The sequence below is a fragment of the Chiloscyllium plagiosum genome, chromosome 13, assembly GCF_004010195.1.
Source record: "Chiloscyllium plagiosum isolate BGI_BamShark_2017 chromosome 13, ASM401019v2, whole genome shotgun sequence".
NCBI lineage: Eukaryota > Metazoa > Chordata > Chondrichthyes > Orectolobiformes > Hemiscylliidae > Chiloscyllium > Chiloscyllium plagiosum.
Window position 1 is genome coordinate 60867599 of NC_057722.1, and position 11662 is coordinate 60879260.

At 41.6% G+C, this 11662-nt stretch overlaps 1 protein-coding gene across 3 annotated transcripts in view; it reads right to left on the bottom strand.

Moving 5' to 3' along the window:
• Positions 1 to 11662, bottom strand: part of slc2a2 (solute carrier family 2 member 2) — a 59121-nt gene that overhangs the window by 25408 nt on the left and 22051 nt on the right. For all 3 annotated transcript variants that reach the window (XM_043702580.1, XM_043702579.1, XM_043702581.1), the window contains exons 7-8: positions 10200 to 10387; positions 8986 to 9090 (exon numbers count right to left, since the gene is read on the bottom strand). In XM_043702580.1, coding sequence (XP_043558515.1) covers positions 8986 to 9090; positions 10200 to 10387 — 293 coding nt within the window. The remainder of the gene's footprint in view (positions 1 to 8985; positions 9091 to 10199; positions 10388 to 11662) is intronic.

An 11662-nucleotide genomic window follows, 5' to 3' on the forward strand; every position in this document is an offset into this window, starting at 1 on the left:
ATCCGAGGACCAGGAGAATGAATGTTTCAGGCATACGTCCTTCATCAGGAATCATTCCTGATGAAGAGCTTATGCCCAAAATGTCAATTTTCCTCCTCCTCAGTTGCTGTCCAACCTGCTGTGCTTTTCCAGCACCACACTCTCGACTCAGATCTAATTCTTAACTCTATTTATTCACCTTTGGTCCGTTAGTCTAGGTGGCCAACAAATATCTAACAATCACTGTCTTATAAGGCTCTAATTTCATCCCACAATCCATTGCCTTTGAAAATGAGAATTCCAGAACACCACTTCTCTTTGTGTGGAAAAGCTCATCCTCTTTCCCCTCCAATCTGTCCAGTTCAGAGTTTAGTGCTAGTTTCATATTTTTAATGTCCCCATCAGCAGAAATGGTTTCTCTTTATGCCTGATGTAATTGAAACTTTAAGTATTTTAAGTGCCTCTTGATGTGTGATCCTTAATGGTTAATGGTAATAGGCTTCCCAACTTTTGTTTATTTTCTTTCATGAGATGTGATTATGTTGGTGAAGCCAACACTTATTGCTCATTCATAATTGCTCCTGAAAAGATGGTGATGAATCACCTTTTTAAACTGCTGGATAGAAGCACTGTAACTAAAACTGCATGTTTTTTTGCAGGATACAGCTGAGGACATGTCCTAGGGGCATTGTCTCTGGGCTAGTAATCCAGACCCCCATGGTAATATGGATTCGGATCCCAGCATAATAGATGGTGGAATTTGAACTTACTAAAAATCTGGAATTAAAAAGCCAGCCTGATGGTAACACTGCTGTAAAAACCCATTTGGTTCACTGATGTCCTTAAGGAATAGAAATCTGCTGTCTTGTACCGTGTGGCCTCCATATAGCTCCAGACCCACAGCAATGTGGTTGACTCTTAACTAATGTCTAACAATTCAGGATAGACAATAGTTGTTGGCCTAGACAGAGTCACCAATATCTCATGAACAAATAAAAATTTCCACAAAGAATACACCACATTACAAAAGGAGCAAGGGACCTGGCTGATAGTTGAAGGAATATTTCCAAATCAAATCAGCTGAGCTATGTCCTGAGGTTGTGCAAGGTCCTACAGAATTGTTTATTCTTGTTTTGTCCTTCCTCATAATACTTTGAACTATTACTGCCCTTGACTGTAAAATGTTATTTATTCAATTCAGTTTTGATAGTGCTCTGGATTACTAGTCCAGAGACAATACCCCTAGGACATGTCCTCAGCTGTGTCCTGCAAAAAACATACAGTTTTAGTGCTAACTAATCAAAATTAACAATTGGAAATGGTATCGTGAGCCAACCCCACACGTGGACGGAAACAGTTTAAGAAGGCAGCTCACTGTAACCTTCTCAAGGACAACGAGGGACATGCAATAAATGCTGGTCAGCCACTGACACCCACATTCCACAATTAATAATGTTTTGCAAAACTATCCCCATCCTGAGAGCTATAAAACAAATAGCAAGTTACTAATTAAAGGATGCTGTGTAATATGCAGCACATCAACAGCATTGATGGAGAAAAGGAGATAGACTTAATATTTCAGCTGATAATTGACTTTGAGTCCTTGCTCGGGCACCAAGTTTGATGATGACTGGTATCCCTTCAGTGAAAAAAGATCTATTCGTTATAGGTCAACGGTCTTGCATAAGACAGCTAAGACCTAAAAAGGGGATAATTGACATCACAAGATAAGCTCTGTCCATCAGGATATGGAGACCTGTTCCTGGAAAGAGCTAACTAGTTCTCCAATGTTCAGCTCTGCTTCTCATTATGTGCTGGTTACCAATACTGTGTGGCAATGTTGTAAAAGCTGGAATGTGAATGTACTCTTAAATTGAGATGTTTCATAAGAGACCATTATATGTCTTAGATGTAGTGGAACTAGCTATCCAAAAATATGAAATAAATAAATTTTGTTTAACTACGATCAAGCTTACATTTCTGCCTAAGACTTCATATGGATAACTATTCCTGCAAGGTATCAGTAGCCTAGACCTATACTAGAAAGAAGGATTGGTGGCAATGAATCCACCCAAGATATCCCAGGTCATATTTGGCATTCTGAGACATTGACAGTAGTGACAAATGTTTCAAATATAAGAAGTTACAGCAAGCCAAATCACCACGGGGGTTGGGGATAGAGGTGATGATTGTGATGAAAAACAAACTGGCTGTCATCGTCTGATGTCCATGAGCCCATGATATAGCTCATGATGTTCATCATAACAGGGATCTCTGACCAGTAGTCACCAGTGAGAGTCTCGGTTGATTGTTCTCAGGACCGCTGACTGAGATTAATTGTAGGTCAGCTAATTATTTGCACTGAGAACAGTGATCTTAGCACAAACTGGCAATGAAACCTTGGACAGCCCGAACCTTACTCGCACAGGTGAGCATTTTGGGAATGTTTGCTGTATTAAAAATATAAGTATTTGTTCATCTGATAGCACCCTTGCCTGTGAATTAGTACTTATGGGTTCAAACTCTGTTAGAATTGAAGGTTCCCAAGATTAACTCCTGAGATTAAGGAAATGTCCTATGTGGTAACTTGTGTTGCTTATGGAATTCAGTAACAAATCCTCTTTTCTTGACTGTGTTCAAGGGTCTATTTTGGTAGAGGGTCAAACATTATTGAGTACTAGCAAGCAGATGCTCTTTTCTTAAAAAAGATGTAATTTATTGCATGACAGCAATTAAACTGGTATGATAGACATTGGTTTGGATATTCTGAAGAGTGGCAATCACAGAGAGATTGTCACTTTACTCCTTTTGTATTAGTATTGAACTCCGCTCAGAGTTCCAATCTTGTTCTCCTTCAGACATGCAGAGTGTAGGTAGGGATTTTGTGAAAAAGAAAAAATAATTGCCCCTCCTGTGGCATACTCAGGGGAAGTCAAACCATGCTCCCATTGCACCAGTTAGTGTAATGCATTTTGTGATGTAAGCATCCAGCAGTACAGCCAGGATCTTTGACAGCTGTTCTGAAAGGCTAAATATATAAGTGTGGGTTTAGGGTGCCAGGTATGTAAGGTGTCAAGTGAGTAAGGTGTCAGGTGTTAGATACCATGGAAGTGAGTTGGTGAGAGTACAGGCCCAGCATGGTCCCTTTAAGGTGAAATAAAGGAGTAACAAGCCCCAAGGAAACTTGGATGTCGAGGAATTTTCAGAAATGGATAAGAAGGAAATGAGAAGCTTTTAAAAAGTTCAAAAGATGCCCTAGTGGAGGACAGAAAAGTACTGGGGGTCCTTAAGAAAGCAGTTAGGAAACCAAAGTAGGGATATGAAAAAACACTGATTGGTAAAATCCCAAGAACATATATCAAGGGAAAAAGGATAAGAGGGTACAAGTTGGGCCCATTAAGGACCAAGGGGCATTGTTAAGGGGTAAACAAGGACTTCATATCATTCTTTACTCAGGAGTAGATAGATGTATGCACAGAATTCTAGAAGCAGGATTCTGAGGTTCTTGAGCAGTTTGGCAAAGGAAATGAACTTTTAGCCTTTTAAGCCCATCTAATTGGATGATTTGATGGGCTTAAAAGGAGACACATCCCCAGGTCCAGCTGCGTTGTATACCAGGTGCTGCATTTTGGAAAGGCAAATCAGGGCAGGACTTATACACTGAATCATAAGGTCCTGGGGAGTTGCTGAACAAAGAGACCTTGGAGTACAGGTTCATAGCTCCTTGAAAGTGGAATTACAGGTAGATAGAGTAGTGTAGAAGGCAATTGGTATGCTTTTTCTTATTGGTCAAAGCATTGAGTAGAAGAGTTGGGAGGTCATGTTGAGGCTGTACAGGTCATTAGTTAGGCCACCTTTGGAATATTGTATGCAATTCTGGTCTCCCTCCGACAGGAAGGCTGTTGTGAAACTTGAAAGGGTTCAGAAAAGATTTACAAGATGTTCATAATTTCATAAGATTTAGGAACAGCTGTTGCCAGGGTTGGAGGGTTTAAGCTGTAGGGAGAGGCTGAATAGGCTAGGGCTGTTTGCCTTGGAGCGACGGAGGCTGAGGGGTGACATTATAGAGGTTTATAAAATCATGAGGGGCATGGATAGGGTAAATAGACAAGGTCTTTTCCCTGGTGTGCGGGAGTCCAGAACTAGAGGGCATAAGTTTAGAGTGAGAGGGGAAAGATTTAAAAGGCACCTAAGGGGCAACGTTTTCACACAGAGGGTGGTGTGTGTGTGGAATGAGCTGCCAGAGGAAGTGGTGAAGGCTGGTACAATTACAATATTTGAAAGGCATCTGGATGGGTATATGAATAGGTTTTAGAGGGATATGGGCCAATTTCTGGCAAATGGGACTAGATTAGGTTAGGATATCTAGTTGGCATAGATGAGTTGGACTGAAGGGTCTGTTTCTGTGCTGTACGTTTCTATGACTCTATGACTTTGTGGGAGAGAAGGAAGGAAATTACAAGGACTCTGACCCAAATGTTTAATTCCTCTTTGGTGACAGGAGAAATGCCAGAGGGTTGGACACCAGCTGATGTGGTTCCATTTAGAAACCATAGAATACCTCCAGCATGAAAGCAGGCCATTTGGCCCATCAAGTCCACACCGGCCCTCTGAACAGCATTCTATCCAGACCTACCCCAACCTCCCTACCCTATTCCTGTAACTCTGCATTTCCCATGGCTAATTCACCTGACCAATATATATTTGGACATTATGAGGCAATTTAGTATGGCCAATCCACCTAACCTGCACATCTTTGAACTGTGAGAGGAAACCTGAGCACCTGGGTGAAACCCATGCTGACACGGGGAGAATGGGCAAACTCCACACAGACAGTCGCCCGATGCTAGAATTGTACCTGGGTCCCTGACGCTGTGAGGCAGCACTGAGCCACCATGCCACCCACTGAGCCACCATGCCACCCACTGAGCCACCATGCCATCCACGAGCCACCATACCGCCATGAGGTGCCGCACGTTTCAAGAAGTGTGGTAGGGATAAACGAAGGAATTATAGATCAGCAACTCTCCCATCAGTGATGGGGAAATGACTGGAAAAAATTCTGCAGGAGAGAATTAATCTCTATTTGGAGAGACAAGTTTGATCAGGGATAGAAGGCATGGCTTTGTCAGAGGGAGGTCTTGCTTGACAAATTTGATTGAATTTTTCAAGGAGGTGACCAGGTGTGTAGATGAGGGTAGTGCAGTTGATGTAGAACATAGAACATAGAACACTACAGCACAGGAATAGGCCCTTCAACCCACAATGTTGTGCTGAACATGACGCCAAATGAAAGTAATCCCTTCTGCCTGCCCTTCATCCATTTCCCTCCATTCCTTGCATATTCGTGTGCTTATCTAAAAGTCCCTTAAATACCCTTTTCATATCTGCCTCTACCACTATCCCTGACGGTGCATTTCAGACTCCTACCAGTCCCTGTGTAAAAACATGTGCCCCTCACATCTACTTTGAACCTGTACCTTCTCACATTAAACGAATGCCCCTCATATTAGACATTTCAATTCAAAGGAAAAAAAATCCAGCTGTCAACCCTATCTATGCATCTCATAATTTTACAGACTTCTACCAACTCTGCTCTCAGCCTCTGCCACTCAAGAGAAAACAACCTGAGTTTTTCTAGCCTTTCCTTATAGCTCATACCCTCCAATCCTGGTAAACCTCTTCTGCACCCTCTCCAAAGTCTCTGCATTCTTCCTGGAATGGGGTGACCAGAACTGAACGAAATACTCTAAATGTGGCCAAACCAAAGTCTTATAAAGCTGCAACATGACATCCTGAGTCTTGTACTCAATTTCCCATCCAATAAAGGCAAGGATGCCATACGCCATCTTTACCACCCTATCTACTTGTGTGGCCACTTGCACAGAGCTATGGATTTGAACCCAAGATCCTTCTATACATCAATGATGTTCAGAGTCCTGTCATTAATTGTATACTTTTCATTAACATTTGATTTCCCAAAGTGCAGCGCCTCACACACACCTGGATTATACTCCATTTGCCGTTTCTCCACCCATATCTACAATTGATCTGTATCCCACTGTATCCTTTAATAACCTTCTACACAATCCACAACTGCACCCATCTTTGTATCATTTGCAAACTTACTGACCTACCCGTCTACATCTTCATTTCAGTCATTTATATATATCACAAACAGTAGAGGTCCCAGTATGGATCCCTGTGGAACACCATTGGTTATGGGCCTTCGGCCTGAAAAACACCCTTCCACCATAGCCTCTGCTGTCTATGGGCAAGCCAATTCTGAATCCACACAGCCAAGACACCGTGGATTCCATACATCTTAATCTTCTGGATAAGCCTACCATGAGACACTTTGTTGAAAGCCTCATGAAAATCTATGTAAATAACATCCTCTGTTTTACACTCATCGACTACCTTTGTCACCTCCTCAAAAAAATTCAATCAAGTTAGTAAGACATGACCTGCCCTGCACAAAGCCATGCTGACTATCCCTAATTAGGCCATGCTTTTCCAAATGTACTTAAATCCTATCCTCAGAATTCTCTCCATTTAGTTTACATGGATTTCAGCAAAAGCTTTGACAAGTTTCCATATGGGAGACTAATAAAGAACATAAAAGCATATGGGATCCAGGGTAACCTGTCAAGTGGGTTCCAAAATTGGCTTAGTGGTAGGAGAGAGAGGTTGGTGGTAGAAGATGCTTGTGTGACAGGGGCTGGTGTTCAGTGGCATACCACAGGGATCACTGCTGTGTCCTTTACTGTCCCTGATGTACTGTATATTAAAAATGTAGATGAGAATCAGAGCTAGACAATAATTAAGTTTGCAGATGACACAAAGATTGGTCAGATGGTTGGCAGTGAGGAAGAAGGTCTCAGATTACCAGAGGATACAAACAGCTTGACAGGATGACAGAAGGAATTTAATCCTGATAGGTGTGATGTGATACACTTTGGAAAAAGAAACAAGACAAGGGAATACTCATTAATGGAAGGACGTTAGGAATTTCCAAGGAACAGAGGGATCTTGGGGTGCTTGTCCACAGTTCCTTGAATGTGACAGGACAGATTAATACAGGAGACTTGTCTTCAACAACTATCGCATAGATTATAAGTACAGGGAGGTCATGCAGTAACTGTACAGAATCTTGGTTAAGCTGGAGCTGGAAGACTGTGTATAGTTCTGGTCACCACATCATCGGAAGGATGAGATTGTACTGGAGAGGATGCAGAGGATATTCACTGGGATCTTTCGGGTGATGGAACAGTTTAACTATGAACAGTGTCTGGATAAGCACAGGTTGTTTTCTTTACAGCAGAGAAGGCTGAGGGGGTCCTGATTTGAGGCGTATAAGGCTATGATGGACATGGATAGGATGGATAGAACACAGACATTCCCCTTAGCTGAAGGGTCAATAACAAGGGGGCATCATTTTAAGCTGAATGGAAGGAAGTTTAGTCAGGCTTTGAGGAAATTGTTTTCACCCAGAGGGTAGTGGGAACTGTCTGGGCGGGTAGTTAAGGCAGGGATCTTTTAAAAGTAATTGGGTGAGCACTTCAAGGTTATGGGTCAAATGCTGGCAAGTGGGACGAGTGTAGATTTAGAGTGATTTATGTTGGTGCAGACTCTTGATGGGCCAAGAGGTCTCTCCTGTACTGTATGATTCCATAATGACTTGCCTCAGGTAGGTCAGATGGCTGTATTGGGGTTGGCAGCATTGGGGGATGGGTTATGTCGGAACTGAAAAGGTGGGGGTGGATGTCAGGGCTTGTGGAGGCTTGTCAGGGTTGGTTACCGGAAGATTTAGGATGGTAGGAATGCAGTGAATATTGGGGCTGGTGTGTGAAGCAGTTGACACCAGGGCGGCAGTTGGTTGAGGGAATCTGGTTGGAGATGTTGTTGTGTTATAAAGGGTGTTCAAGGAGAGGGTAGGCGGGGCGGGGGGGGGGGGGGGGGGGGGAATTGTAATCTAAGAGTTTAGCTTAATAGCTATTCAGGAGTTGGTAGGCTAGTAATCATCTACCTTTCCTTTAGTTATTCATGAATTTCTCTGACAATAATGAGCCTTGAAATGCAGAGATATTTCCCATCGGAATCTTCCATTTGCGGACTATTCTGAAGGAGTCTGCTGTGTCTGGGATTCCACTGGCTCCTGATGTACAATTCCGGCCTATGCTTCTCCAACAAATCTATGGCCATAGGAATATCCTTGTTACTAAGGCTATGAGTAGACTTGTTTGTACTGAGAAAGATCCTTAAAATGTTTTGCCTTATCCCCACCCAAATCAGTATGACATCATCAGATTGGGTGGAGCTTAATGCACTCTCCCTTTAACAACCATTACGTTGCAACAAAATTATAGAATCTAAAAGAATGAGAGGTGATCTCATGAAAATCTATTAAATTTTCAGACATTGGTAAAAGAGAAAGAGATTTCGCCTGGTCAATGTTTATCCCCAATTGATTAACTAGTCACCTATCTTATTATTGCCTTGGGATCTTGCTATGTGAAAACTAGCTATCACATTTCTTATGTTACATTAAAAAGGTAAGGTAAAGTTGCCATAGTCTCTTATTAAAGAGAAATGATTGGTGGTGGCTTAACCCGAGGAGTTGGGAAGTACAGTCCTTCATGGTAATCTCAGACAGTGTGGGAATTGAACCTGTGCTGTTAGCATTATCCTACATTGCAAACCAGCTGTCCAGCTAACTAACCTTCCCTGGTTATTATTTATTTAATATTTAATTTTATATTAATGTTTGTATTTGTGTGTATTATTTTGTAAGCTTGTAAAAACGTGCTAAATTTTCAATAAAAATATCAATTTTAAAAAAAACCTAACCTTCCCGCTTCCCTCACAAATGTTAGAACAGTGAATACACATCATATGTTTCACTCCTGGTGATGTCCTGAGATTGTAACACAGGGCTATAGAAATCCATGTCTTTTTCTTATTCATCAGGAAAGATTCCAAAACCATGTTTTTCTGACTACTTACTGAAACCACAGTGAAGATGATGTTGACCACTCCAACCCCTATGGTAGCGTACACAGGGTGTGATAAACCAGCCGTTCTGAAAATAGATGTGGAATAGTAGAATATCTAGAGGGAATGAGAAGGAAGTGTTATGACAAAAAGTAGCAGATATCTGATACTGGATCAAACTGAAGGTTTGGGAAGTGCTATTGGACCTAGAAGATGCCTGGTGATTTGAGGTTATGATCTCATGACCTCTGAAATTAAGATCAAAGTACAACCTTCCCACTTCACTTAGACTCACTCCCTGGAAACTGAAATAAGACAAGAAACATAGGAACATACAACGCAGAAGAAAGCCATTCAACCCAAATGTCAGTGCCAACACTTTAAAAGCCCCACCTTCTCCTATAAGCTTACATGTATTTTTGTCTTTTACAAGCATTTTTTAATTCCTTTTTCAAAGTCACTGTTGAATCTTCCTTCACTCCTCCTCCAAGCAGGACCTTCTAGATCACAAAAAACTCACCGAGTGATGTCAAATCTTCCACATTCACCCTCTGTTTCTTTTGGGGACATTACAAGATAAAGGTAAAAGTGTTGCCCTGGAGGATGCAGCAGTTAATGATAACTGACAGTTAACTACTCAGTTGTGTTGGATTTCAAACCATGCAGTTGCCTCTGATTAGTCAGGGTATTGATCTGAGAAATGAACTAGCAAATGGCTGTCACCTACTTTGCTGAGTTGAGACAGGTGAACTGCATATACATGTTCTTTCTGGACTACATAGAGCCTTGTGTACGAATGTTTGTAGCTTCTACTATGTGCATGTGTGCCACACTGCAAGCCTGACTGATCATTTTAAATTGGTTGGCACTGTAATTCTTCACACATTCAGAATTATCCAGCAAATGTTATTCAATTGCAGAGCCACAGTTAATATTAGACATTGTTGTGGGTTTTGCTCGTACAGACTGTTGGATGAGGCCAGTACATTGTATTCTCAATAGCAAACTTCACACCAGTCATAGTCCACTTGCCCACTAATCAGCATTCTCCTCTTCTATGGTATAAATATAGGTTTTCCTTTACATTGGCATTCTTATAAATTGTCCTAATATGTGCACGATGAAAAACTTTTTCAACAATACTCAAGATCTGTACTGCCAAACTGTTACTTCAGCATTAACTTGAATAGTAAAACCTCAGCAGAGCTGCTATTGTTGGCACTCACTGCATTAATTCCAGATAATTGCTGGGATATGTGCAGCATCAAGGCAACGGTGAGGGGCTGTCTGTAGTTGGAAGAGCAGAACAGCTGTGCCACGGACACCTTCTTCTCTTTCTGGATTTCTTCCTTCTCCTTCTTCATCTCTTCAATGTACTTGTCCGTGTCAGATATCTGCAGTAATCTTTTCAAACCTGGCAAATGCAGAAGGCCAAACAAATTGATCACCAAGTCATTGCACAGAACAGAACAAGCAAACACGTAAATATTGGCCCCTGTAAACAAAGCAGTTCTCCCTTCATGCTGGCCTCAGTGCAGCAACAGCGCTGGGTGACAAACTACGAATGTTACTTCGAAACCAAAACAGAAATTTGCTGGAGAGACTCTGCAGGTCTGGCAGTATCTGTGGAGATAAAGCAGAGTTTGTGTTTTGAGTCCAGTGACCCTTCTTCAGAACTGCTAGATCTCCGGCTCAGCAATTTCTACTTTTGTTTCAGATCTCTATCATCAGTGGTTCTTTCTTTTATTTTAGTGAGTCTTTCTCTACACTATTCTTATCAAACACTCCGAAGACAAGTACAGCACTTTCTACTGAGGGACTTAAGCCTCATAAGCAAGCCTAACTTTATGTGGAGTAACACGGGGAAGCTCTCTCCGGTACCCTCAGACAATATTTACCCCTCAATTTAAATAAACAGGCACTACCCTGTCATGAGCACACTGGTGTATGTGGGAGCTTGCTGTGTGCAACTGCTGTGCTTTCCTCCATTTCAGCAGTGCCCGCATTCAAAAGTGTTATTTCAAAGTGCTATAAAACATATTGAGACATCTGAGGTTGTAGACGTCACTGGAGAAATGCAAGGCTTCTTATATCTCAGAAGTGGGGTCTCAAGAAATTCCCACAATCAGAATTCTGTATCTACTTCAGAACTGCTTTACACATGTAATGATTTAAAATATTTCTAAAGAGAAAAATGGAAATGTGAACAGTTCAAGGAATTCAGAAATGAAATTTGAGCAGAACTGAAGGTTTCATCCCACTGTAGTCCAAAGTTTCTTTATTTCACTTCCTATTATGACTTTTTGTTGATGTAAACTATATAAATTGTTTCCTGGAGACCTAAAATTATCCCAACGTTATTCTATTCATGGTGACATTATTTTCTCATTTGAGGCATGTGACATGTGACAACATCTGGGATGGTCAAAAATTGATGACTATTTCATACGTGAAAAATGCAACACATCCAAAAGGCTGAGCCAGATTTTAGTTCATTTAGAGTCATAGAGATGTACAGCATGGCGACAGACCCTTCGGTCAACCTGTTCATGCTGACCAGATATCCCAACCCAATCTAGTCCCACTTGCCAGCACCCAGTCCATATCCCTCCAAACACTTCCTATTCATATACCCATCCAAATGCCTCTTAAATGTTACAATTGTACCAGTCTCCACTACATCCTCTGG